This window comes from Sinohyriopsis cumingii, chromosome 4 (genome assembly GCF_028554795.1).
Source record: "Sinohyriopsis cumingii isolate HCF-2022 chromosome 4, ASM2855479v2, whole genome shotgun sequence".
Lineage (NCBI taxonomy): Eukaryota > Metazoa > Mollusca > Bivalvia > Unionida > Unionidae > Sinohyriopsis > Sinohyriopsis cumingii.
In genome coordinates, this window is record NC_142964.1 from 53,456,030 (window position 1) to 53,483,770 (window position 27,741).

Consider the following 27,741-nt stretch of genomic DNA (forward strand, 5'->3'; position numbering starts at 1 on the left):
GAGAGTTATCTAGTCACAACAGGCACATTTTCAGCCATGTGTACCATATTTTAAAAAAATCATAAAAAATATAAAATATAATCTAAATAGAAATTAACATACACTCACATGTTGCCAAGAGGCTACACTTTTTTTTAAGCCTAACAGAAAGTATAACTCTTACATAATGCACCAATCACAGCTAGTGTTGTTCTTTATTTCTGAATGCAATCTTCCCTACACCTTAGGCTCCGCCCACCTGGTCTTGCGCAATTGGTACCGTTATACCTAAAGCAAACCTTAATTTTTCCTATAATCTGCAAAATGGTTCGGGACTGTATAAGTAACAAATGTACTTAGTCTCACTTGTGAAAAACAGTTTTATGAGTTGCTAAGCTATGTCTTATATGAATGTGTATAGAAATGTCATTGAGCTGTTTTCAACTCTTGTTTTCATACTTTAGCTTCACTAGCAAAATCATATTTTGAAATAAAATGAATTCTTTTAACTATGAGTTGTGTCTTATTCATATCAACACTTAACTAACTTCACTTTGGCAATATGGGATAAATCACATTATGTCATATTATGTAATAGCAAGGTCAAAGGTCAATGCACTAGTTAGCATGTACCTGTTCTACTCTTAAAAGGACATTTTGATCTAAAATAAAGGACTTTATATTTGTTTCATAAACACAGAACTTAACATCAGGGACAGGTTGATATGACCCAATCTTAAAAAATTGTCTAGGCTATCAACAACTTTCACTGCCTCTTAATAAATGGGGTCACTAACCCCAGTCCTTTCACACAGTTCAGCCTCCCCCATCCCTTCTGTAACATAAACAACAAACTTTCCTCCCCTAAATAGTAACTAATATTCATACAATAAGCCACACTGTAATCATACCTTATACAGTACAACTTTTAACCACTTTGGATTGGAATTTTTAATAATTTGGGGAATCAAGACCAGAAAAATGCCAAGAAAAAGTACTAAGCCTGGCAAATCCAAGGAAGTTAAAAACAGGAGGACAGTGTGTTTCCAAAAGGGACATGTACCTCACAATAAAGGGTTCACATACGACAACAATAATGATCAGAAAACAGAGAATAGAAAGTTTATAAGACTCACATCAGATCAGTATGTGGAGGCTGTGCCAAATCATAGCAATGAGAATCCATTGGCACCGGTACTGCTACGCCCGCTACCTGCATCAAGACTTCAGGTGGAACAGTGTGCATATCCATCTGTAATAAAAGGGTAAATAATGTAAAGCATACAGACATATGCAATTTGTATGGGTCATACACATTAAGTTCATATTAATTGGCTTCAATTAAACTGGTGTAAGAATAATTTTAAAAAAAACAAAACAAACAAATAAACAGTAAGCTTTGCTCTGACAAATTATGGAAGCAGTTTTACTATAATTTGCATAGTTATTTAGTGATACTGTAATATTGTATCATTAATCTTCTGATTATTGGCAGAAAAAGTACTGAAAATGTAACTTTTTATTTCTTGAAAAGATTTGTGCTATGAAGGGAGATAACTTAATGAGATGCCTACACATGTGTAGTAATTTTCTTTTCATGTCTTAATTATCCATGTCATACAAGTCATTTCACATAAAAGTGATTTAAATTACATGCACTAAATCAAAGAAAATTACAATGCCAGAATGTGAGTGTTTACATAATCAAAGATCTATATATATATATATCTTTATATAAGTACAGCAGAGAGTCTCAGGGTAGTTATTATTGTTCTTGTTTTTTGTCAGAGATGAGGAGTCATCCACTAATCGCATTATAAATGTTCATCAGAATGAAATAATGTGGAACAGCGTCTTCAGAGAACATGCACAAATATCCCCAAAGTGTTTGGGGTTTTTGAAATGGGACCAACAGTCTGAGGAACAATGGGGCCTTGGTTGGAGAGAACGGGCAATATGCAACACATGCAGTTATAAATCAGCAATGTTTAATCTGTATGAAGAAATGTATAATAAAAATCCTGGACGCAAAGCAGCCAGTATAAATAGAGGGCTACAAGTGGGGCTGACACAAGTGTCCATGGGAAATGCTGGCCTAAGGAAATTACTCTTGTCTGCCAGTATTCCTGCCCCTTCCACAAAGGGGATGCAAAAGGTTTCAAACAAAATTTGTAAAGAGATCATACAAGAAAATATTTTGGATATGAGAAGTCGGAGACAAAAGCTAAGAGAAATTAATATCGCAAGGGGAAATCCACCTGATATCATTGATGTACAAGGAGATGGTTTATACAATAGTCCTTTGTATTCTGGTGTTGGAAAAACTCCATTTCAGCCAGCAACACAAGTTTGCTACTTACAGGCTGAAAATGTAACATCAAAGAATGACATTATTGCCCTAACAACTAAAAATAAATTGTGTTCTCATCACATACAACACCAATCAGATGAACTTAATATGACAAATAAGACCTGTGATTGCACTGCAAATATAAGTATGGAAACTAATATTGGTGATGAGGAAACTTGGGCCTCGGAATGTCTTCTCAACCTAAAAGAAGATAATTTTGAAGTGCGGAACATAACAACTGATCCAGATACAAGCAGCTATAGGGCTGCAGTCAACCTATACAATGAGGGGATCACTCAGACTATCCCTAAACAGTTTATTGACACAAGACATTTCTCTGAAAACCATAGGAGATATATAAAAAGGTGCCCAAATTTGGTTCACATGATGCCAGGGCTTACCAAAGCTGCTAGACAAAAAATGTGTCAAAGGTTTGCCATTGACTTGAGTCAGCGGTGTCAGGTGGAGTTTGAAAATGCTTTTAATAAACTTAATGGGGATACTGACAGAGTCAAGGGTTGCCTTTCATACAGTGTAGATGCTATTGTACAGTGTTACCAAGGAGATCATAGTCTGTGTACTGATACACTGGACAACAAATTTTTACAAAAGTCATGTTACTGAAATAAAATTAGTCAATTCTTATCAATTTTTATGTGCTGAACACGAATATGACAGTCAAATTGCAAAATTGGCTCTAGTTTTTTTGTAATCTGCAAGAAATTAATGTTTACATAACGAAATGCATTCCAATAGTAAAAGGTCAACTGTAATAGCCTACCTATAAAAAATCAAGTCATTGACTACATCTTAGATTTCTTCGCCTGTCTCTTGTACAGCTGTTCGGGAGCATCTCTGAGGAGTGTCCAGCAGTAGTCAGCCAGCATTGTAGTGGACCATTTTCCCTGGTATCTTTGTTCCATTGTTGCGATATCTTGATGAAAACGTTCGCCGTGTTCATCACTAACAATACCACAGTTGCTAGGAAAGAAATCCAAATGGGAATGAAGGAAGTGAATCTTTAGAGACATATTGCAGCCAAGTTTCTTATACTTCATCAACATGTCTTCTACTAGTTCCTTATAGTTTTCTGCCCTAACATTTCCGAGGAAGTTTGTAGAAACTAGGCGAAAAGCATTCCATGCTTGTTTCGCGTCACCTTCCAGCAAGTTGTTGAACCGGTCATCTTTGAAAAGCTCTCGAATCTGAGGACCCACAAAAACTCCCTCTTTAATCTTTGCTTCGCTGAGTCGAGGGAATTTTTCATGCAGGTATCGGAATGCTGGCAAAGTCCGGTCAATGGCTTTCACGAAGTTCTTCATCAAACCTAGTTTGATGTGAAGGGGTGGTAGCAAGATTTTCTGAGCCTCAACCAGAGCTGGGTGTTGGATATTCTTCTCTCCAATGGCTACATTCTGCCTGTGAGTCCATTCCTTCCTCATGTAGTGCATTTCCCTTGCTCGGCTATCCCACTCGCATAAGAAACACATGTATTTTGTATATCCTTGCTGCAGTCCCATTAAAAGGGCAACTACCTTCAAATCACCACAGAGGTGCCAGCTGTACTTGTTATACTCAATGGAATTCAGTAGCTGCCTTAAGTTATCGTATGTCTCTTTCATGTGGACAGCATACACTACTGGAATAGATGGAAGAATGTTTCCATTGTGCAAAAGCACAGCCTTGAGACTCAGTTTCGAAGAGTCCACAAATAGTCTCCATTCTTGTGGGTCATGAGTGATTTTTAAAGCATTCATGAGGCCCTCAATATCGGAACAGAATATCAGATTACTTTCCTTTCTGAAGAAAGGCTCCAATTGCTGGTGGCGCTTTCGATATGCAGTAATTGTGACATCTTCTTCTAGAAGATTCCATTGTTGGAGTCTTGATCCTAGCAATTCTGCCTTGTTCTTTGATAAGTCCAAATCATGAATCAGGTCATTTAGTTCTTCCTGTGTTATTCTGTGTGGGGTTGATGATGCACCACAGTGAAAATCTGGATCACTGCATGCTGATGGACCAGGAGAAGAACAGGTCGACTCACCTTTGTCTTCGTCAGATGAATCAAGAGAATATTCTGCTGGAGGTTCTGGAATAGGAAGTCCCTCACCATGTGGAACTGGTCTCAATGCAGACGGAATGTTTGGGTAGACTATTCTCGACTTCTTTCGCTTCGTTATTCCGCCGGAAAGAGGAGGAACCAAGCAGAAGTAACAGTCATTTAGGTGGTTGCTTGGCTCTCTCCACACCATTGGGACTGCAAACGGCATTGATGACCTTTTGCAATTCAACCACTGTGAAAGCAGTGTTGTACATGTAGCACAGCATATATGCGGAGCCCAAGGCTTGTCTTGGTCACCAACCTTGCATCCGAAGTAAAGATGATATGCCTTCTTCACTTGAGAATTGATACTTTTCTTCTGGTTGGCAAATGTCACTTCCCCACAAATATAGCAAAAATTGTCCGCGGTATTAACACACTTTCGAGGCATTACTGTTCTTTATTGTACGTAAATGGATAAAATAATAAGTTTTATGTAACAGTAGCTTGAACTGTCTCGCACAACGTCTAAAATATTTTAAATGCTGAACCTATCTGATTGGGCTTTATATAGTACACTGCTTACGTCAGCTTCAGCAGCCGCCTGGCATTAGTATAATAGGCCTACACATGTGTAGTACACTGCTGACGTCAACTTACTTCAGCAGCCGCATGGCATTAGTATTGCATTGCATCAGAAAATGATGCAATCAACTGTGGATGATGTGAGCATGATGGTATTATGCAATGTTACATCATTATTCCGGATGTTGCTGCAGTCCTACTGGAGAAATTTACACAGTGAAACATAGAAAATGAGGTATATGAATATCTTCAAAACGAGAGCCAATACAAATTTTTCACGGTTATATTCGTGTTCGGCACACCAAAATACTACAGATTAGGGCCTTTTCAAGTCAGTAATGATTTCACTGTTGACCAGTGTAATTCATATGCATGCAATGGTAACTGGTTGGAGAAAAGTCCATACTTGCCATCTAATTTTAAAATGCATGTAACAAAACTCTCTGAGGGCATATTGCGGGGTTGTATTAATTATCGTTTGGGACCATTAAATTTGGAAAAAACAAAATTAAACACAAATACTCAAAAGGTTGAGGCAGCAAATAGGGTTTTAAGGCGTTCATTACCAAGATGTATAACATGGACAAGAAATTTTCCTGGTAGAGCACACAGTGCAGTGCACTCTTTAAATAATGGGCCTGGGGAATCCATACTAAAACTATGCAATGCAATTGGCTGTAGCATTTCATCTGGAACTAGGGTTGCTCAAAGACTAGCTCAGGAGCAGAGAATTTTTACACGATATAAAGCATACAAAAAGTCAATGGCATTTAAAAGAAGAAGGTGTGAGAAAAGAACTTATCTTTATAAATTGTATGAAGAATTTCAAGAGAAAAAAAATTACAAGAAAGGGCTATTAATGCCAAATGTCAAAAAGAAAAGGGGAAAAGAAGACCATGTAAATAATAAATTACCAAAAATCACTTAAGCCTGCATTACCTATATGACACAAAGTGGTCTATGGCAACCGGTACAGCTTCCTTGAGTCCTACAGTGTTCTCTATCCTGGTTTATGGCATGTTGTTCTAGAACTAGATGTTTACTATTTATACATGATTTATTATGACATATATGTGAAATATCTAAAAGGTGACCATAATCATCCATACGTGGTATATTGTGTTTAAATAAATTATTTTGTCGCATGTATGACAGTCTATGAGCAGACACAACTGATATTGAGCCATCTGGCCATACAACTTTCTGTCTGCCATAGCCGTCTTTATCAAATGCCCCTCTCCAAAACCAGCATGTGTTTTTTTCTGAAGATTTTATACATTTTCTATGTAAAAGTCTGTCAATATTAGACCAAAACTTCTCAATATCCATTGTTTTACCAAATGACACTATGACAGTTTATAAATGGCGGCTATGTATACTCGTTACTATGGATACACTGTGAAGCTGATCTTACCTTTAGGTATCACGGTACCAATTGTTTTTCCATAGACCTTAATGCTAATGTTTGGGGAAATAAATATATTTTCTATCCTACTTTAGCATGCATGTCACACACTTTTCTAGAGAGCAGTGTTAGATTGTCAATTTGACAATGACAGAACCAGGTACTCCATTGCATTTAAGAGAGATAACTCCACTGGAACTAGACAGGGGTGAGAGTTATCTAGTCACAACAGGCACATTTTCAGCCATGTGTACCATATTTTAAAAAAATCATAAAAAATACAAAATATAATCTAAATAGAAATTAACATACACTCACATGTTGCCAAGAGGCTACACTTTTTTTTAAGCCTAACAGAAAGTATAACTCTTACATAATGCACCAATCACAGCTAGTGTTGTTCTTTATTTCTGAATGCAATCTTCCCTACACCTTAGGCTCCGCCCACCTGGTCTTGCGCAATTGGTACCATTATACCTTATGGCAGCTTTTACTCTAAATTAAAACAAACTTGTAAACAACATGACATGGCAAGTTTGATAGAAAATACCCTGGCATGGGGGTTGTCAGATTTATACAACTGATGCTGATTTGCAATCAGTTATAGCCATCATCACTAAAAACAGAAAAGCTTTGATAGTGACCTCTTCTCCAAAACTGGTGAACAGAGTTTGATCATATTTGACAGAAAGCATGCCAGCTTAAAGACTTTCAAGCTGTACAAATGATTCTGATCATGAATCAAATATGTCTCCCATTACTAAAATTAGATAGACCTTGAAAGGACATCTTTTCCAAAACTGTTAGAGGGAATATAACCAAACTTGACAGCATCCTAGAAACAAAACCTATTGAATTTGTACAAGTTTTGCCAATGTGGCCACTGTTACAAAAAAAACCCAGAAAAACCTTTCAGTAACTTCTTGTAAAAGACCACCCAATTATATTGACCAAATTTGAGAGAATATTTCCAGCCATATAGGGCTTTCATATTTGTGTAGCTGCTGATTATCCACCCGTTAGAAATTGACAAAAAAACATTCTGGCATGGATGTCTTTCAGTTTATATGCTGTCAAATATGGCCACTCTTGCTAAATTGACAAAAAAGCATTCTGGCATGGATGTCTTTCAGTTTATATGCTGTCAAATATGGCCACTCTTGCTAAAAATATAAACAATCTGAATGGCTGCTCAGCACAATTTGATCAAACATTACAGATAGCATCCCAAGCAAAAAGGGCTTTCAAATTTATACAAAAGATGCCAAGCCACCACTAAAAGAAGGAAAGCATTTACACAACTTTATTAACCAAAACAAAAAACAAAACAAAATTTGGACAGAATTTGTCACAGTTTTCTTTATTTGACAATGATGCTGACATGCCATCCGATATGGCTGAAAATACAAGTAACTAGAGATTCTTGTAGTCAGCAGCATTAGAAAAAATTTCAACAGAGAGCATCCTGTTGATTCAGATTTCTAGGCCAGCTGCTTTTGCATTTGACTATTTTGTAGAATGATCTGCTAGCTCATAATGCACCAGAAGATCAGGATCTATATTGTTTTTATTTTGTTTTACATATTACACATAACAAATTGCATAGGCACAGATCTGCCAGTGCGTTATATGATGGCACATCAGAGTCTGTGCAGCTGTCATTTAGACTCGACTTACACATGATTATATATTGTTATATTTTCTTAAATACTGTTATTTCTTTTTCATAAACTTGATTATTCAAGCATGATCAGTTTTAAAAAATAAATATTTACTACACGTGTTACTTTCAATTTTTGGAGTGTCTGTTGTGCATCACAGGGATCTATACTCGATTCTTTAGAATTAGGATAATACATGCAACTTTTAAAAAAATATATTTTCAGGGAACTTCAGGAAGCTGAGGAGAAGAAAAAATCAGGGTTTGAGGAAATTGAAGAGGATGAAGAAGAGGATATGGTGGATGGAGATCCCTTTAGGCGCCTTGATATTGATGAAATCAAAAAGAAGGTACAGACCAAAAACAGTTGGCACATGTTTAGTTCATTATAGGTCATCGTCCAGTGCAGTATCATATTTGTTTGGTGATTGCACTAGCAAACAAAAATCCTTTCCTCATTTTTAAATTTTTTTTATACTTTTATTGTACTGCAAATTCTAACAACCTGTGTTAAAGTACAGTTGGCAGGGAATGGTGTTGGAGGGGATCTAAGTACATACACACTTCGTATGGCATTTTCTATGTATGTATCCCCATGTAGGATAGCAAAATTATTCTAGCACACTGTTTATGTCCCAGATTTAGTAAACTACAGGATCAAGATCAGCTGTTGAGTTTTTTATTTGTTTCATCATTATTTCAAACTTTAGACCACTTAGACACCCCACCCCCAATTTTGTCATTCAATAATGAAAACTGTATTTTAAAGTTAAATGTTCATCTTTAAGGTAAACGATATGCATGACTGTGTTACAGAAACCCTTTGGAGCAATATTATTGACTTGTATTCGAAAAGTTAGCGGTTAGTGGTGTTATTTCTTTGAACCATCTCCAGTTTAATTTTGCAAAAGCCTACTTCATTTTCTGCTTTACTATGTTCTTCATACATTGTTTTCCCTTATAAGCAAATAACATGGAGATGCACCCTGCCACCTTTGCAGTGCACCTGTTCTTAATGGAGAAATTGCCCTTTTAAAGCTTAAAACACAAGATGTGCACTGCTTTTTTAAAAAAATATTAACTTCAAAATAATACTTGGAATGCTGAACAGTTTTGTCCATCAAAGAGATATTATCCTGTTTTAAGTGCCCTGACAGGGAAACTGCATCCTGCCTTGTTTGATGGGCAAGGGACAATACTGACCCTGACAGGGAAACTGCACCCTGCCTTGTTTGATGGGAAAGGGACAATACTGACCATGACAGGGAAACTACACCCTGCCTTGTTTGATGGGCAAGGGATAATACTGACCCTGACAGGGAAACTGCACCCTGCCTTGTTTGATGGGAAAGGGACAATACTGACCATGACAGGGAAACTACACCCTGCCTTGTTTGATGGGCAAGGGATAATACTGACCCTGACAGGGAAACTGTACCCTGCCTCAACTCAAGATTCTAATTACAATAAAAATAAAAAAGATTATTGTTGTTATTAATGAACGAGAGAGAGAAAGGATTATGTCTCATTGTGGAAGCTCATCTGCATTACATCATATATAGCTGTTATGTTGTGTATTGTTGGCAAAATGATTAAGATGGTTTGAACATGTATTAGTTATTGGCATTATTTATTGGCAAATTGTATGCAACAATACGAGTCCACATTGTCAAGAAATTAATTTCAACATGTATTTCTACAGCAACAATAATCTCATTATCAAATTACAAAAAAATAAATAAAGAACTTGACATCTTGTTTTAGTTAATGCGCATGAGTGTGAGCATGCGTGTGTGTGTGTGTGAGAGAGAAAGAGATGAAACAAAAAATTTTCAGTATTATGACACTACTATATGCCATTATCAATATACACTGCTAAATCAACAATTCATTCTTGTATTAAATTACGATGTACATTATCGCAACAACCACATGGCTATGCAGTGTTATTTACATGGTAATTAAACATGCTTAGTGGTTTGGTTATCCAGTTAAAACCAGATTGAGGGCAAGAATGGACAGAAGAGGTCAAATCAGCAAGGCTGCCAGTAGGGAAATGAGGTTCTCTTTAGGGAAATGAAAATCTGTCAATGCGCTATTGAAGCCATTGTCCATGCAGTAGATGTTATAAGGACAAGCGATCATTTGCACTGCTTGTTATTCGAACTCACCAATAAGGATAATAGTAGGGTATATCGTAGAATAGATTTGCAGTAAAATGTTAATTGTATCTAAGTCAGAACAGAACAAGCACTTAAAAGACATAGCCTAAACCCCTTCCATGTCTGAATTCTGTAAGAGACCATCAACAAAGCAAAGAAGGTATAGGCCAGATAACTATTTCAGTTGATGCACAGAATGCTGAGTCTTTTATGGATAAATGTTGGATCAAGGAAAGTATATGTGCTTGTGAGCCTTCAAATTCTTAAGAACGGCCAGGGTGGCATTAATCTCCTGAAAAGTCACAAGAGAATTTTGTTTCTGCAAGGCCTTAAGAAATAGCATGCTTCCTAGCAAATGATGATTATCATGATGTGGGCAGCAATCCAGTCATTCATTAGAACTCCACATTAGTAAGTAAATGATGTTTTAGCACCTCTGTTGCTAAAATGAGCAGAATACATGAGTAGCATATTTTTTAAGCTTGAAAGGACTGGAATTTTGCGATAGTGTATGGTTGGACACATGTATTGGAAGAAAAACAAGTATTGCATAAGTTGACCATTCTGAAATAGATGTAACAGAGCAATTAAACGCTTTGGTACATTTTTTTATACTTTTTGTGGTCAATATGATTGAAAAAATTGAAGTGAATTTTTATTCATACTTTAATTTTATAAATAATATTCATAGAGATCACTGAAAGTTGTGTGAAAAACTGTCTCCTATGATGAACTCAAAGGCACACTTGATTTGCAAATCTGCACATAGTTATGGGGGTGCTCTGAGATATTATGAACTTCTGAGAGAGTGACAGGTGTGAGGTGAACTTGTTTTGCATTTGCAACATGCACAATGGAGAGAATGTTGGGATATCTCTATGTTACTTGTGTGTACTATGGCTGAAATTTCTTTGGATACTGTACATGTGAAATTGTAGATGACTTAAGCACACAGCTAAGCAAAGGGGCTTCTGCCATGTGCACCCATGTTCTTGAAAAATCGGTCTTACTTAGTTTAAAGTATGCTATCGTTAGTAGTTATTAAAATATGGAACATTAATTTGGCCGGACTAGACAATATCAGCTTCTAAAAGTGCAATGAATAAATTACTAATGATATAAAATGTAAATAAATAGTTATTGGCTCTTATCAGTTCAGGAAATGAAAATGACCAAGCGGAGCTAGCAATTTTTTTTATAAATGAACTTCTGAAGTAAAGCTAGCTGTATAAACTATAATCCATCCTACACTAATCAAAAGTAAGCAGCAAAATAAAGGGAGCTAATAGTTCTTTTAAAAATACCTAAGATATACAAGATATTTATTATGCAGCTAGTATAACCAATTAGGAAAAGCTGGGAAATCCTTTTTCTTAAAAAAATCTAACCCTATGCAGAAACAAAACTGTAGAGTGCCACCTATGGAACCCAATGTCTTCGAGATCAAATCAAGTGAGTAGTACTTGATCAAGATGTTCTGTACAAAGCTCCATGTCTCTCCTCTGATAAACTCAGGAGTGCACTTGATTTACAGTTTTCAATAGAGTTATGGAAGCCTGTTTCCATGAGATCAAATCAAGTGAACAGAAGGAACCCTGAAAACTTCATTTTTACCTCTGAAAGTTCTATTCAAAATAGTGTTTGTTATATGATAAAACCAGGAGTATACTTGATTTACAGTTCTGCAAATAGTTATAGAATCAGGTTTCATTGAGATCATATCAAGTGAGTTGGAGGACTCTGTACCTTTTATAGAATAAACATTTTAGATTTTTGTATCACCTCATTACAGTAATATCTTTTGTTGAGTTTTGTATATAAATAAATTGCAATTCCTTTGCGTATTTGGAAACATATTTATTTTCATTATTTGCAATTTTGTTTTGTCACCAGTCTCATGTATACCACCACCTTGATGGAAACCACATAGAATTCTTTGTGACTTAATTTAAAATTACATGGTCCAATACCTTGAGGACAAAAAACAAGTATCCCATTTTTTAAATATATTGGTTGACATGTTGGTGAATAAAGCTTTTTCATTACAAAAGATTGTCTTAAAAAATTAGGAACAGGGTTGTCGTTGAGTTTGGTCAAATTATGGAAAAATATTACTTTAAGTTTACAGTAAAGAACTACACACACATTGTCTCTACATTAGTTGTATTCCTTCCGCTGGCACTTGCAAATCACTGGTCAGTGGTTGCCTGTCTGAATTTTCATCAGTCAAGTTGCTGCTCATGTCAACTACCTCTTTCTTCAGCAATATTAACTATAATGATCATAATATACATATTGTAAATTTTCAAGGTAAATGATGTAAGAAGATTGACTTATTACAAATCACGTTTATATTTGAAGGAAGAAAAGTTAAAGGAGGCAAAGAGAAAGAAAAAAGAGGCTGCTGCTGCTGCTGGCTTCACTGAAGGACAACAAGAGCAAAGGGAGTTAAACCATAAAAGGTCAGAAGTGGATGATGAGGATGATGAAGACATTCTTGGGTTCAAGGCACCCAAATCCTCAAGGACCTTCCTCAGTTATAATCATTCAAACAGAGACTCTGTTCATTCCCCAATTGGTGATGATAGACACAAGTCGGATGAAGATAGTGATAATATAGTCACCTTAAGTATGAGAGGTTCTCGAAAAAAATTGCCGCCACTTCAAAAACCTCTTGGAACAAAGTTCATGGAAGATGAGAATATGAAAGAAAAGAATCATAAAAGAGAGAGGAGTCATCATACTGATGAAGATCAAAATAACTCTTACAAGGAAGATCATTTTTGGCAATCTAGAAAATCCTCACAGTCTGTGTCCAGGATTCAGGTCACAACAGAACAGGAAATTTCATCAGGGGAAGAGGAGCTGAAGAAAGTGAATAGCTTGGACAATTCATATGAGGTCCCTAACAGTCAGGAGGATGGTAATAAAAAAACCACAGGAAAAAAGAAAAAGGGAAAGAAAAAGAAAGGAAAATTTGGACAGGAAAGTTTTGACACTCGCAGAGTTCTTGATGAGGATGCAAAGGAAATATCTCCTGGCAGGCATGAGTTAAAATACCACAATGGTGCAGGTGAGATCAAACACACACACACACATTATTCCCACTATGAAAACGAAATCATATGGACAACGTTCTTTTGCATACCGGGGCCCAGCAATGTGGAATGAATTGCCCACTGAACTTAGACTTAAAGATACAGTGATCCTATTCAAGAGTACTCTTAAAACTCACTTATTTTGACTGCAAGAACAACTTAAAGACCTAATAATGTTCCCTACCTTAAATATTTTCAGTATGTTTTATGTTTTTAATTTCATGGTGTTTGTTTTTTGTAATAATATCATTATATATGGGTTTTTTATGTTATAGGTGTTGTCTGATGTTGTAAAGTGCTTAGAGCTTCTAAAGATTAGGCGCTTTACAAAATCCTCATTATTATTATTGTTGTATGAAAATAAGCGTCAATTTTCTTCTCTTTGTTCTAGAAGAAGAAGTCCGATCAGAAACACCAGTGAAGAAACTGAGGGCAAAAAAGAAGAAAAAGAAACTGATAAAGAACAGTGTGGCACCATCAGATGATGAATTTGAGCTATCTGATGTTCACAACTCCCCAAAAGATCCCCTTCCATGGACAAGAAGCCCTCGTAAAATGCTTGACAATCCTGGCATAAATGGTAAGGATAGAGAAGAAAACTCTAACAGATAAAGTAATACAATTTTATGGTTACAGCCCAGTTTTCACATTAAGTCATGGTTACAGCCCAGTTTTCACATTAAATCATGATTACAGCCCAGTTTTCACATTAAGTCATGGTTACAGCCCAGTTTCCACATTAAATCATGGCTACAGCCCAGTTTTCACATTAAGTCATGGTTACAGCCCAGTTTTCACATTAAATCATGGTTACAGCCCAGTTTTCACATTAAGTCATGATCTGTATTATATATATGAAGAGAATGGTGAAAGTAATATGTGTAAGATGTGATATATATTGTATCCACAGAGAATGGGGTGAAGTAATATGCATAAGATGTGATATATATTGTATCCACAGAGAATGTGGTGAAGTAATATTTGTAAGTTGTGATATATATTGTATCCACAGAGAATGTGGTGAAGTAATATGTGTAAGATGTGATATATATTATATCCACAGAGCATGTGGTGAAGTAATATGTGTAAGATGTGATATATTGTATCCACAGAGAATGTGGTGAAGTAATATGTGTAAGATGTGATATATATTGTATCCACAGAGAATGTGGTGAAGTAATATGTGTAAGATGTGATATATATTGTATCCACAGAGAATGTGGTGAAGTAATATGTGTAAGATGTGATATATATTGTATCCACAGAGAATGTGTAAGATACAAACAGTTAATACACCTGAGAAATATCCCCCCAACTGTTTGCAAAATAATATACAGTATGGGTATAGAAGTCTAAATAAATAAATATTGTAACACTTTGCTACTTTTTTAAACTTATAAAAGCCAGCACTAGGACATTGATAGCATACACTTTGAATTCAGTATCTATACTATGCAGCTCTATCGTCAATAATAATTAAGCCACTTATAATAAAGTATTTAAATGTCTTCTGCCAGTAGTTAATGAAGGGGAGATTAGGGGGAAGAGGAGGAATAGGCATTTAAATGAAAGAGTTGACAAGAGTTTGGTAAATGTAGAAATATTACATCATTAGAACCTTGGTTCTGTGTTTCAGTTATAGTGTGCTCATAGAAAACAACTTTTAGAAACATTCTTTCGTTGGGTATCATGAGGTTTGAGTCTGAAATGAGTAAATGGGTCGCATCAAAATAAGTCGCATCCTCTTCCATCCAGTTCAAAGGTGTTTATAGTTGTTTTAACAAGACTTTCACTTGTTTGAGTGATTTCTAAAGAATTTTTGGAAAGTTTGCCCATGCTTCTATCCAATTATTCATCAGACAGCTTTGTTATCTGTCTAAAACTCCAATCCCAGTCACTTATAAGTTAATTTTTATCTCCACCATCTCAATCTGACCATTATTTTATCTATTCTCTCTCTACACACTTCCAACTTTTAATCATTTATAAATTTGCCATCAATTTCTTCATCCATCTGTCTACCAGTTGCCTATCTGCCCTTTTTCACTCTTCGCTGATTCATCCATTTGTCTTTTCATTTTTTTTGTTCACCTATCTATTTGGGTTTAGATCCATTGATCCATATCCAAGCTACACGCATCTGTTCCCTCCATGTTGATTCATTTCTCAGTCCATCTGACCTTTAGTCCTATTTTTATCCATTTGCTGTTGTGTTTGTGTGACAGTTTGAACATCTGTCAGTTCGTCACATCCAAAAGTTTACTGTTTATGTCTTCAGCTTTTTCTTGTTCAAACAGATTACACCATGAAAATTTCCTTTCTTTTCATATCTGCACCTCCCATTTTACACTTTAAAGGAGGATTGTTGCCAATCCAACTATAGAAAATAAATGATAGGCTGGCTCCAGGTTGATTGACATATTTAATTATGTGGTGTTTTATGTATTGAACATGCAAAAATCCATGTCCTGGCTGGGTAAATTTTAAAGACAATTACTAATATTTATATTTCACATAAAAAATAGCAAACACATTTTTTTAAGAACTTTGGCACAAAGCATCCTGGCATATGGACTTTTCACTGTTGGACAAATGGTGCCATAAAATATGGATGAAGATACAAAAACTATAGAAATCTTGAAATAATTTTTATCATAGAATATGCAAACAACAGCATTGAGAGAAAATTCAACAGAAAGCCTTCAGCTGACCCAGATTTCTTGTTAGCAAAAGACAAGGGAAGTAACCTATTGTGAGGACCATTTAGAATGACATTTGCAGTTGTGCAGTATTTTCCCTTGAAGAAAACAGTTTAGAACATATAAAACATTCAGTTTTAAATGTAAACATTCATTTTAATTGAACTAGTTATAAAACTTTTACAGTAATACACATTATGATTTATAATGAATGATTTATAATTTAAGTAACACTTAATTTTTAAAATTTGATAATTTAATTTTATAACATTATCCTTCACCTTTTAGATTTTATAGGATTTCTAAGTGACACATATTGCCATTTTGTGCTGAGGTGCAGTTAAACGCTAAATACATGGATAGTTTGTAAAATACCAGTGAAATTATTATGATGATAAATACATGGATAGTTTGTAAAGTACCAGCAAATTATAATAATGATAAATACATGCATAGTTTGTAAAGCACCAGCAAATTATTATAATGATAAATACATGCATAGTTTGTAAAGTACCAGCAAATTATAATAATGATAAATACATGCATAGTTTGTAAAGCACCAGCAAATTATAATAATGATAAATATATATAATGTTTGTAAAATGCCAATGAATTATTACAATCTTGTGAATTAAGATTTTTTTATAAACAAAAACATGGCATAGGAATTTATTATTGGCTAATGAATTAAAAGTACTTATGCACACAAATAAATGTATCTAAGTGTAAGAATTTCTTTACATATTTATTTGTATTTATTTGTATCCAAAGAAAGTTATTTTTCTTCTAGAAGAACATAGTTCTTTTAAAAACAATGCAATAGTTTCATACCTTAGTTGCAAAAATAGTACTTGCCACCCTTAACCTGTACAAGAATGACAGCTTCATTCTTGCCATTTTGAAAAATAAGTTTCCATTATAATGCATCCAAGACTTTTAGTTAGTACCAATGGCACCAATTAGATGGAACAGTTATTTATTGATTGCATACAGACTTATAAAACGTACATGTCAATTGACCAGCTGATCAATCTGTGCTAATGTGACTGTAGTAGAAACACTGTGTAATTATTGAGAATTATGCCCTTTGCTATATCCCCATCTTTTGTCTCCAATATTTATGGCATGTTTGCAACAAATGTGTACACCAGATTGCTTCTAAGTCTTTACCTGCCATTCATTAGAGTTGATAATAACATGACTGGTATACCTTCTTCAGGGTGTGGTACTGTAGAACAGCTTCTAGCGTTTGTTCAGTGAATGTTGTCTTTCAGACAAATGGCACAACTACTGATAGTATAAAAGTGATTAGAACAACATGCATTGTGAACAGTCTCTTTTCAACAGTTTTTTTGCCTTGCAGAAATTAATTCCAGCATTTCTTTCAATTTTGTTTTCTTCAGTTTATTCCTCCAAGAAGTGGGCCATTGCTGAGGACCTTTCTTTTGATGAGGAACCCCCAAATCAAACACGAAGACCAAACTACGATAGTGAAGATGATCAGAAATTATAACTATTATGCTGGCTTAAAAAAATGAATATGATGATCTACCTTTTTAATATGCATAATTCAGAATACAAAATTTCGAGCAGATTGAATCTTAGCACTCATACCCTAATATGTTCATGTACGTGTCTATACTACTTGTACGTGTCTATACTAGTGGCTGAAAATAATGTTAACTTTGTGACGAAGCACTTGCCCAAGATGAATACTGCATCAACCATCTACAGTAAAGATCGTTTCGTTATGTTCATGAATACAATGTTATCTCTCATAGAACATTTGAGTTTAATTTCTTCAGCCAAATTCCTAATTATTATGCAAAGGCTTTGTTATAATGTTCCTTTATTACAATGGTTTTTTGGGTTTAGCATTTGATTTATGTTATTCACTTGAGGAAGTAAGTTCAGTTATACATCTAATGTTTTTATCACCTGATGCATCAGATAAAGGGTGGCTGTCAAATAACAGAGGCATAACAACAAGGGTACATGGTAACAAAAGTGTTATAATTACATGTTATTCATAATTGGTAAATAACAAAGTTCTAAATAACAAAGTTCTAACATAGGTGCCAGGAAACAAAGGCTTGATTATTACCATTACATACGAGGTCAGACAGTGATAAATCCAGTATAAATTGTTATTTTATATGGGTCCACTTACATGGACACGTACATAAACGTTTTGAAAAATAATTGATGAATTTTGGTTATAACATTCCAAAAATCCCAGTCCTCTGTGAAATGTTATAAATAATCTATTCTATATATTGTTTATTACACATCTAATTGGTCAGGACAGACATGCCACTGCCTTGCAATTGCTTAGGAAGTCCACAGAGCAACTTGTTTAAATTGATGGAGTTATAACAAAACAGAAGTTCAGTGTGCCTTTTGTCTTTGATTGGTTTTATGGAAAGTGGACACTGTTTTGGCATGGGTTGATTTATAATTCAGTCGTTGTTTACAGCTGACATTAAAGTTTTACTGGAGGATGCAGTTTATTATCAGAACACCATATTCTCAGACAAGATCTATTATTATCAGGACCCTTAATAGAATGTATCATCAAAACAGTGCATTCTCAGTCAGGATTTGTTATTGTCAGGACTCTTAGTAGAATGTATCATCAAAACAGCACATTCTCAGTCAGGATTTGTTATTGTCAGGACCCTTAATAGAATGTATCATCAAAACAGCGCATTCTCAGACAAGATCTATTATTGTCAGGACCCTTAGTAGAATGTATCATCAAAACAGCACATTCTCAGTCAGGATTTGTTATTGTCAGGACCCTTAATAGAATGTATCATCAAAACAGCGCATTCTCAGTCAGGATTTGTTATTGTCAGGACTCTTAATAGAATGTTTTTATGTTCCAGTATGGTATTATAACATTTCTTGCACTTGTATATTGAGATGATCCAAATTATTGCACTTGTATATTGAGATGATCCAAATTATCTGATTTACATGTCACTGTACTGTCACATAACAAATTTCAGTGGGCCTGTGACAATCGAGTGACTAGCTGTGTTTCAGAGAGATTATTAGAGGCATACATTGAAGTGTTTGCACTTCTTATAAATACCCAATCTCTACAAGAACTACATAAAACTGGTGAAGGTCACTTGTTATAAATACCCAATCTCTACGAGAACTACATAACATTGGTGAAGGTCACTTCTTATAAATACCCAATCTCTACAAGAACTACATAAAACTGGTGAAGGTCACTTCTTATAAATACCCAATCTCTACGAAAACTACATAACATTGGTGAAGGTCACTTCCTATAAATACCCAATCTCTACAAGAACTACATAAAACTGGTGAAGGTCACTTCTTATAAATACCCAATCTCTACGAAAACTACATAACATTGGTGAAGGTCACTTCTTATAAATGCTCAATCTCTACAAGAACTACATAAAATTGGTGGAGGTCACTTCTTATAAATACCCAGTCTCTACAAGAACTACATAAAATTGGTGAAGGTCACAGCAACTGAAGAATATTAACATTAGTTCTAAACTTTACGGATATCTTGCACTTAGGGATGTCATGGTCATTGTGACTGACTGATAGAAGAATTTTTTCACTGCACAATAACATTAGCTCTTCTTTACTTACCTGGATTAAACTTTGGATTACTTGTACCTGGGGCAAGATAGAAGCTTGTCAGTTTTGGAATGGAAAGGTAAACGGTCAAAGTCACTGAATGAATGAAGAGAAATGGTTTCCACACAGTAACATTAGCTCTATACCTCACTTGACAGTGTTGAATAAGACTGCATCTTTTGATCAGAGATCAAAGTCACTGTAATTGAAAAAGATATGATTTTTTTTGTACAATAACATTAGTTCTGCATCATAGATGTGGACTAAATGTTAGTAGATAGTTTTCACTTGAGGTGAGAAAGAAGCCAATTGATTTGGAGGTTGAAAAGGTCATAGGTCAAGGCACTGTGACAGAAAAGAAAATGACTTATGCACCAAGGTTTTAGTTCTTGACCATTTATCTTCACCAAAGTTTGTGGATGTCTTGCATATTGGGTAAGGAAATAGCCTAGTGAAATAGGGATCAAAAATCAAAAGTAAAGGTAACTGTGATTTAAAGAAGAAAAATGGTTTCTTTGCAATAACAATAGCACAGACCTGGACAAAATTATGTTGATGGCATGTACTTAGAGCAAGTAAGGCATCTTTATAAGGGGATTGAAAGTTCCAGGTCAGATCAGTTCAAAGGACAAAACTGGCTTTTGCATAATAACTTAGTACTAGACCACTTACCTTGATCAGAGTTTGTGGAGAGCTTGCACTTAAGGCACAGAAAGATCAGATTTCAAGGACTCTGCAGCTAAAAAAAATGGGTTTTACAAATTAACATATTTCAGAGCTCGATAATCAAATTTTCTGGTTGACTTGAGCTTATGTAATAAAGCATCTTGATAGATTATTGGGCCTTGAGATCAGGGGTCTAATAAGAAAATAATGCTTTGTAACTTTGTAATGCAATGATCTCCCAAGTCAACACGTTGACTATTAAACATGGGCAGGTGTAAAATGTGCTGCTTATGTTGCTCCTGCTGCTTCATCAACAGGTGTATTGGAAAGTTAAATTAGGAAGAGCTAATAGAGCCCAGTTTTTATCTACATCTATTTCTTAAGACTGATATTGACAGTGTGAAAGAAACATGGTAGCTTGTTGGTTGTTGTTTTCTTAAAGTCATAATTTTTTTCCATTCTTTTCATGATATATTAGAAATAGATTATGTTGATATCATTTACTATACTGTTACACCAGTATTAACAGATTATGAAGTTTTGTTAATTAGATACATGTACTTTGTTGTTAATTAGGTAAATATCCTTTGGGGTTTTATTACTTCGGTACATATCCTTTGGGGTTTTATTACTTAGGTACATATCCTTTGGGGTATTGTTAATTAGGTACATATACTTTGGGGTTTTATTAATTAGGTACATATACTTTGGGGTATTGTTAATTAGGTACATATCCTTTGGGGTATTGTTAATTAGATATATATCTTTGGGGTCTTGTTAATTAAGTAGACTTACTTTGGATGTGATACATGGAAAAATTATAAGTGAATAATCTCATACACATTAATTATGTCCTATAACTGGGATCACATTGTTTGTGCTTGAATTAGGTATGATAATGTATTCCCTGAACTGATGAGTATTACCTTGGCCTCAACGCTGTCAGCAAGGGAGTTGTGTGAATGAAATGGAATAGGTGTGCTGATTAATAATCCGTCCATTACAAGGGGCAAATGAGATGCAGAATTTGACATTTTAGTTGACTTAAATCAGTAGCCAAATATAATTATCTATCATCGGTATTTGTACTTATGTGACCTCGATTTGTTTGCATTCCATGATGCAACATTCTTTTTAAAACAATTCTTCAAATGAAATGCTGTATAATTTTTTTTACCAATATGTTCTGTTGTTTCTCATTTGCCCTGAATTGTATTTAATATATTTATATATAGAACGATGATGTATATACCTAATACCAACGTACTTCATTATTTTCATAATATTTTTGTCATGTAAACCAGTATTTTATAATATATTTTTATCTCATCATCTTCTAATAATTTAAATAATACAAAAACTCATTTTTATAAATTGTATACCATAATGGCTCTAATATGATTCCCCCAAAAATGCACAAGAAAATTGATATTTTAATTATAGTTTAGATCTGCCCTGTTCTGTAAAATTTGTGTTCTGAACATGTAGCAAGTTTCATGTAATTATCTTATGTACTCTTTTATTTGTTATCACAAACAAGTCTTTGACTCAAACTTTATATTTATGATCACGTTAAAATATGCTTGTTAAAATTAGTCTCATTGATACTTACATGGGGATCTGAGGAAGAACATGTTGAAAATTTGGATGGTTTTATTTGTCTGTTTGGAACTTAAAATGGGATCCCCTTGCCATCAACTGGCAACTGTGTTGATCAGTGGTAATAAACCTGTGATATACCTAGGATCTTTCCATCCATGGGAAAAACCTAACTTTCTGTATAATATAATATTTTAATGGCATTAGATTTTTGTTCAGTACATGTACCATTTAATGATTATTTGCCCATTACTGATTGGTAATAAGTGTTTTTATAAATTCTTTGTATACTTACACTTGAACATAGAGTTTTCTTTGGCAGTTTTTGAACATCTAACCCACATTGTACTGTATATGTAATTGCTATTCTATGAACCTTATCGTATATGTATTTAATACCCAGTCAGACACTTATAGTTGGAACTATGTAGTGGAATATTCTATTGTGTTATATGACTTTATAGGTCATCAAATTTGAATAGGTTATCCCTGCCAAATACAGCTGGAGGCTGTTTCTGAGTGACAGTGTGTTTTTAAAAATGCATGGCCAGATACTAATAATACCAAAAAATTAATCTAATAATTGACCTTGTTAATGTAATACAAAAATTAATGTAATAATTGACCTTGTTAATGTAATACAAAAATTAATGTAATAATTGACCTTGTTAATGTAATACAAAAATTAATGTAATAATTGACCTTGTTAATGTATTTGCAGCCAGGATTGATTTTCACTAGCCATAACAGCATCGATGGACTATTTGTAAAAAGCTAGGCATTTTGCAGATACCGTAATTATGAAGTCTTAAATGTATTTCAGTCTTTAAAAATATCATCCAAATTTTAACATGAAAATGTTTCATTTTTAGTTCTTAAATATTATTCTTTTTAGCATTTATTTAAATGAATTATATGTGGCATAATATAATTTTCATGACATAGAAAGAATTAATAATATTATTACATTAATTTTGTTGTTCTTCTTATTATGATCATTATTTTATATATATATATATATATATATATATATATATATATATATATATATATATATATATATATATATATATATATATATATATATATATATGTGTGTGTGTGTGTGTGTGTTCTTCATATCATTTTGGGGGGTTAAAAGTCTTTTCTAAGAGGTACACTGTAAAGTTTACTCATATGCTGATTAATATCATTATTATTATTATTATTACTTAGATTATATGATTTTTTTTTAAAATTTCAAATCTATTGGGTAATTTCATTTTTGTTTTCCTTTATGTAAAGCCCTCTAAACTTTCTTATTTCCAAACGCAGTGGTATAAGGTAAGAATTGCAAGACAAGAGGCTCTATTGGTAATGTTTGTGTGCATAAATGACTTCATTTGTTATTGATAAGATAGATATGCCCCATTCATTTATGGGGCCACACCATTTTTATCTGATCAACAAAGAATCTCAGTTATTCAAAAACCATACCCATACAGCTTTGAAATTCGCCAACTAAACAAATGCAACAGGGATATATTCCTTTGTTAATTTGCCAAGCAAACAAATGCAACAGGGATATACTCCTTTGTTAGTTTCTGATGTTCAGGAATAGCTGAAGTCACTCTCTTTGCACATATTTTCTTCCTCAGCTATGCACACTAAAACTTCATGCTTGCAGGATATCAGATTTGTTGGTTTGGGGTTGTTGGATTTATTTTCAAAACATGAAAGAAGAACAAAATTTAGTGTTTAAATTGTGGATTTACATCTGATATGTGTGTGTGATAGGGGTAGGGGTTCTACTTTCTTCAGGTTGGATCATGTTTTGTCAGGTCATTAAATTAGTAGTTTGGAGCAACCACAATATCCACATGTTACCTCACAAATAAAAATACTCTTTCTGTACTTTGTTTTTTTTATTAAATCTAGTGGCAATATACGATACTTACAGATCATGTAGCAATCCAGTAAGAAGGTAAATATTTCTGCAACATGGTATCCTACCAGTGATCAGTGTGATAATGTATTCTCAAAGTATCTTACTTACATGTGTGGGTTTGTCTTTGTAGAACATGTATGCCCCCCATTGCAAACATGCAGATCAAAATGTATGAGTCCTAAAAAGTCAGAAATTGTGAACAGATGAAAATGCTGCTATAATTGCATGAACATTTTATTAAATTATGTATAATTGCACCCAAACATGTATACCATATATACTGCTATAATTGCATGAACATTTTATTAAATTATCTATAATTGCACCAAACATGTATACCATATATACTGCAATAATTGCATGAACATTTTATTAAATTATCTATAATTGCACCAAACATGTATACCATATATACTGCTATAATTGCATGAACATTTTATTAAATTATCTATAATTGCACCAAAACATGTATACCATATATACTGCTATAATTGCATGAACATTTTATTAAATTATTTATAATTGCACCAAACATGTATACCATATATACTGCTATAATTGCATGAACATTTTGTTAAATTATCTATAATTGCACCAAAACATGTATACCATATATACTGCTATAATTGCATGAACATTTTATTAAATTATCTATAATTGCACCAAAACATGTATACCATATATACTGCTATAATTGCATGAACATTTTATTAAATTATCTATAATTGCACCAAACATGTATACCATATATACTGCAATAATTGCATGAACATTTTATTAAATTATCTATAATTGCACCAAACATGTATACCATATATACTGCTATAATTGCATGAACATTTTATTAAATTATCTATAATTGCACCAAACATGTATACCATATATACTCATTTGTAAGTCAGGTCTAGATGAAAACAACATAGATCCTGATCTGCTGTTTGATAATGTGCTAACAGATCAGAGTCTGTGGTGTTTATTCTGTTGATTACTGCTAACAAACTGCATAGACCCAGATCTGCCAGTGCATATGTGGCAACAGATCTCGATCAATGCAGTATGCAGTTGGGCCCAAATATGAGTAAATATATACAGTTCCAAAATTTTATTTGTCAACTCTTAGTGGTTTTTACTAATTGTGATAAGTGTTTTCATTAAAAAAGTTAAAGTCCAAAACATAGTTTTAAATGAATAAAAAACATTTAAAATTGCTGTAATGGTCTCTTAATAAAATACTGTTATCTGCATATAAATACAAATATGATTACCAGATTTCAAAAGACTGCATTTAGTGACTTTGCTTGGTCATAATAAAAAAGTTTTGTATGAAAAAAGTCCAAGTCCAGACAGATAAAATAAAATTCCATTAAATGATGTCTCACTTGCTCTGCCAAAGCATAATTAAAGCTTGCAAAATTTATAGAGGAAGAAAAATAGGTCACTGTGACCTACTTTTGCACATGATTAGTGGTACCCTTCAAGATAAATATATCCATTGAGTGTCATGACTGTATGAGGAGTATACAAAAATTCAGAATATTGGTGCACTGTACCACAAACTTGTTATTAGCAAAGAGTACATTGGTGCATCCTCCCAGAGTGCTCTCCCTGCACCTCTACACATTCTCCTCAGTCAGAATACCCTGTTATTAAATTCATTTGCTATTTACTATTTATCATGGTATTCATACACTGGAAAACTGGACTATCATGGACTATCCATATTCATACACTGGAAAACTGGACTATCATCCATTTGTCAGCTTTCAAATCGTCTGCCCATCAGCAAATCTTTGATAACCGGATTCAGGCACAAATCGCTCAGAGCTAAATATGAGCCATATGACAAAGTTTGGATGCTGTGCTTCTTCAAAATGTCTGTCATGATGGCAGGTTTATGTGCTGATGCATTGACATACAAATGTACAGAGAGTCGGGCATAGGGACCTCATGCATTGTCATACAAATGTACAGAGAGTCAGGCATAGGGACCTCATGCATTGTCATACAAATGTACAGAGAGTCAGGCATAGGGACCTCATGCATTGTCATACAAATGTACAGAGAGTCAGGCATAGGGACCTCATGCATTGTCATACAAATGTACAGAGAGTCAGGCATAGGGACCTGTATGAACAAGCATAGGGACCTGATGCATTGTCATACAAATGTACAAAGAGTCAGGCATAGGGACCTGATGTATTGTCGTACAAATGTACAGAGAGTCAGGCATAGGGACCTGATGTATTGTCATACAAATGTACAGAGAGTCAGGCATAGGGACCTGATGCATTGTCATACAAATGTACAGAGAGTCAGGCATAGGGACCTGTATGAACAGGTCTTTTGCTTACAAAAATATTTGTGGTTGCTACTTGTTTTCTCCAATTTAAACTTTCTTATTTTATCTTGAGTTGGGTTCAGGAAAGTAAATCAACTTTTCATCACTAGTGAAACCTCATCACTAGTGACAACCTCGTCACTAGTGACAACCTCATTTAAACATTTTGGATCAGTCTTTTTTATATTTGCCAATTTCAAACCTGTTGTTGATCAGCCATCAATAAATGCAGAACCCATCTTGCACAAACCTATTTGAGCTTCAAATTATTCTTTAACATACTCATACAGCTCAGGAATTAATACATGTGGTAATACATTATAATATATTGCACTGTTTCAAGTATCTTCATTAATTGCACTGTTCACAGCAAAATACTTTTGGCTCACCAATTGCAGACAGTGCCCTTCCAGACCATGGGTCATCCTCCATGAATATGTGACCTTTAAAATGATTAAAACACCTCAGCATTGTAGGTTAAGACATAGAATTACTTTGGTAAACTTTATCCAAGTCAACCTTGATATCAGTGAGTACCATCAGAAAAGTGTTCCCCATGTCTCACCTGTTTTCAGATGTGACACCACTGTGTAAAAAGAGTTGTTTCACAAAAACTAACTTGCACATCCCATCCTGCCTGAAGATGGAGATGAGTTTATAGTGAAGCATACAGATATCTCTTCTGAAAGCGATTTGATTACATTAATTTCTCAGCATGCATTACTGATGATGATGAGTGTAATCCAATTAAAAAGTGCAGTCAATATTATTTCATATACTGCTTCAAGAAGAAAGTTAAAACAATGGCAGAAACAGATCTCTACAAAATATCTAGGGAGTTCACAGATTTTGTCATGATCAGATAATGACTATACCAGGTTTCACAGCAATCCATGAAATTGCAAGAGAAAAGTTGTATTCACAAAATTTCTGTATTACACTGCATTCAGTAGCAGGACAAAGAAGATTAAACTGATGAACAGTCAAATCCTTTTTAGGATACTATGATGTTCTTGGACCTGGTAAGAAGATAAAACAATTCCTACATAATTTTTATTATAACAGTCAACAGTCAAACCGAATAATAAGGATACTACACTACATAAATAAACTGTATAAAGAAGTCCCTGCACAATGACTGTGACTGGTCACAGTATATATATATATATATATATATATATATATATATATATATATATATATATATATATATATATATATATATATATACCCCATAATGTACAGTATTTATCCCATGATAATATATATGCTAGTGTATATAATATTTATCATATGACAAGACCTGGGGTGACAGAAAATATATATAGTTCATAATATACAGTATTGATCTCATAAAAAGATCTCTGGTGCGACTATATACAGTATTTATACCCCTATAAGACCTGGGATGTCAGTATTCCCAATATTTTGCCTTTGATAAGACCTGATGTGCTAATATACACAATATTTATCCCATGATAAGATCTGGGGTACCAGTATATACTGTCTATAATATACAGTATTTATCCCATGATAAAATGTTGGATAGCAGTATATACATGTACTGTCTATAATATACAGTATTTATCCCATGATAATATGTTG

At 34.1% G+C, this 27,741-nt stretch overlaps 1 protein-coding gene across 1 annotated transcript in view; it reads left to right on the plus strand.

Annotated features, from left to right (window-relative positions):
* LOC149801171 (uncharacterized) overlaps positions 1–23,764 on the plus strand; it is a 44,601-nt gene extending 20,837 nt beyond the window's left edge. The window contains exons 6-9 of the mRNA XM_089955199.1: positions 8,247–8,370; positions 12,544–13,255; positions 13,672–13,860; positions 17,383–23,764. Coding sequence (XP_089811325.1) covers positions 8,247–8,370; positions 12,544–13,255; positions 13,672–13,860; positions 17,383–17,492 — 1,135 coding nt within the window. The 3' untranslated portion in view covers positions 17,493–23,764. The remainder of the gene's footprint in view (positions 1–8,246; positions 8,371–12,543; positions 13,256–13,671; positions 13,861–17,382) is intronic.
* Positions 23,765–27,741: the final 3,977 nt, after the last annotated feature.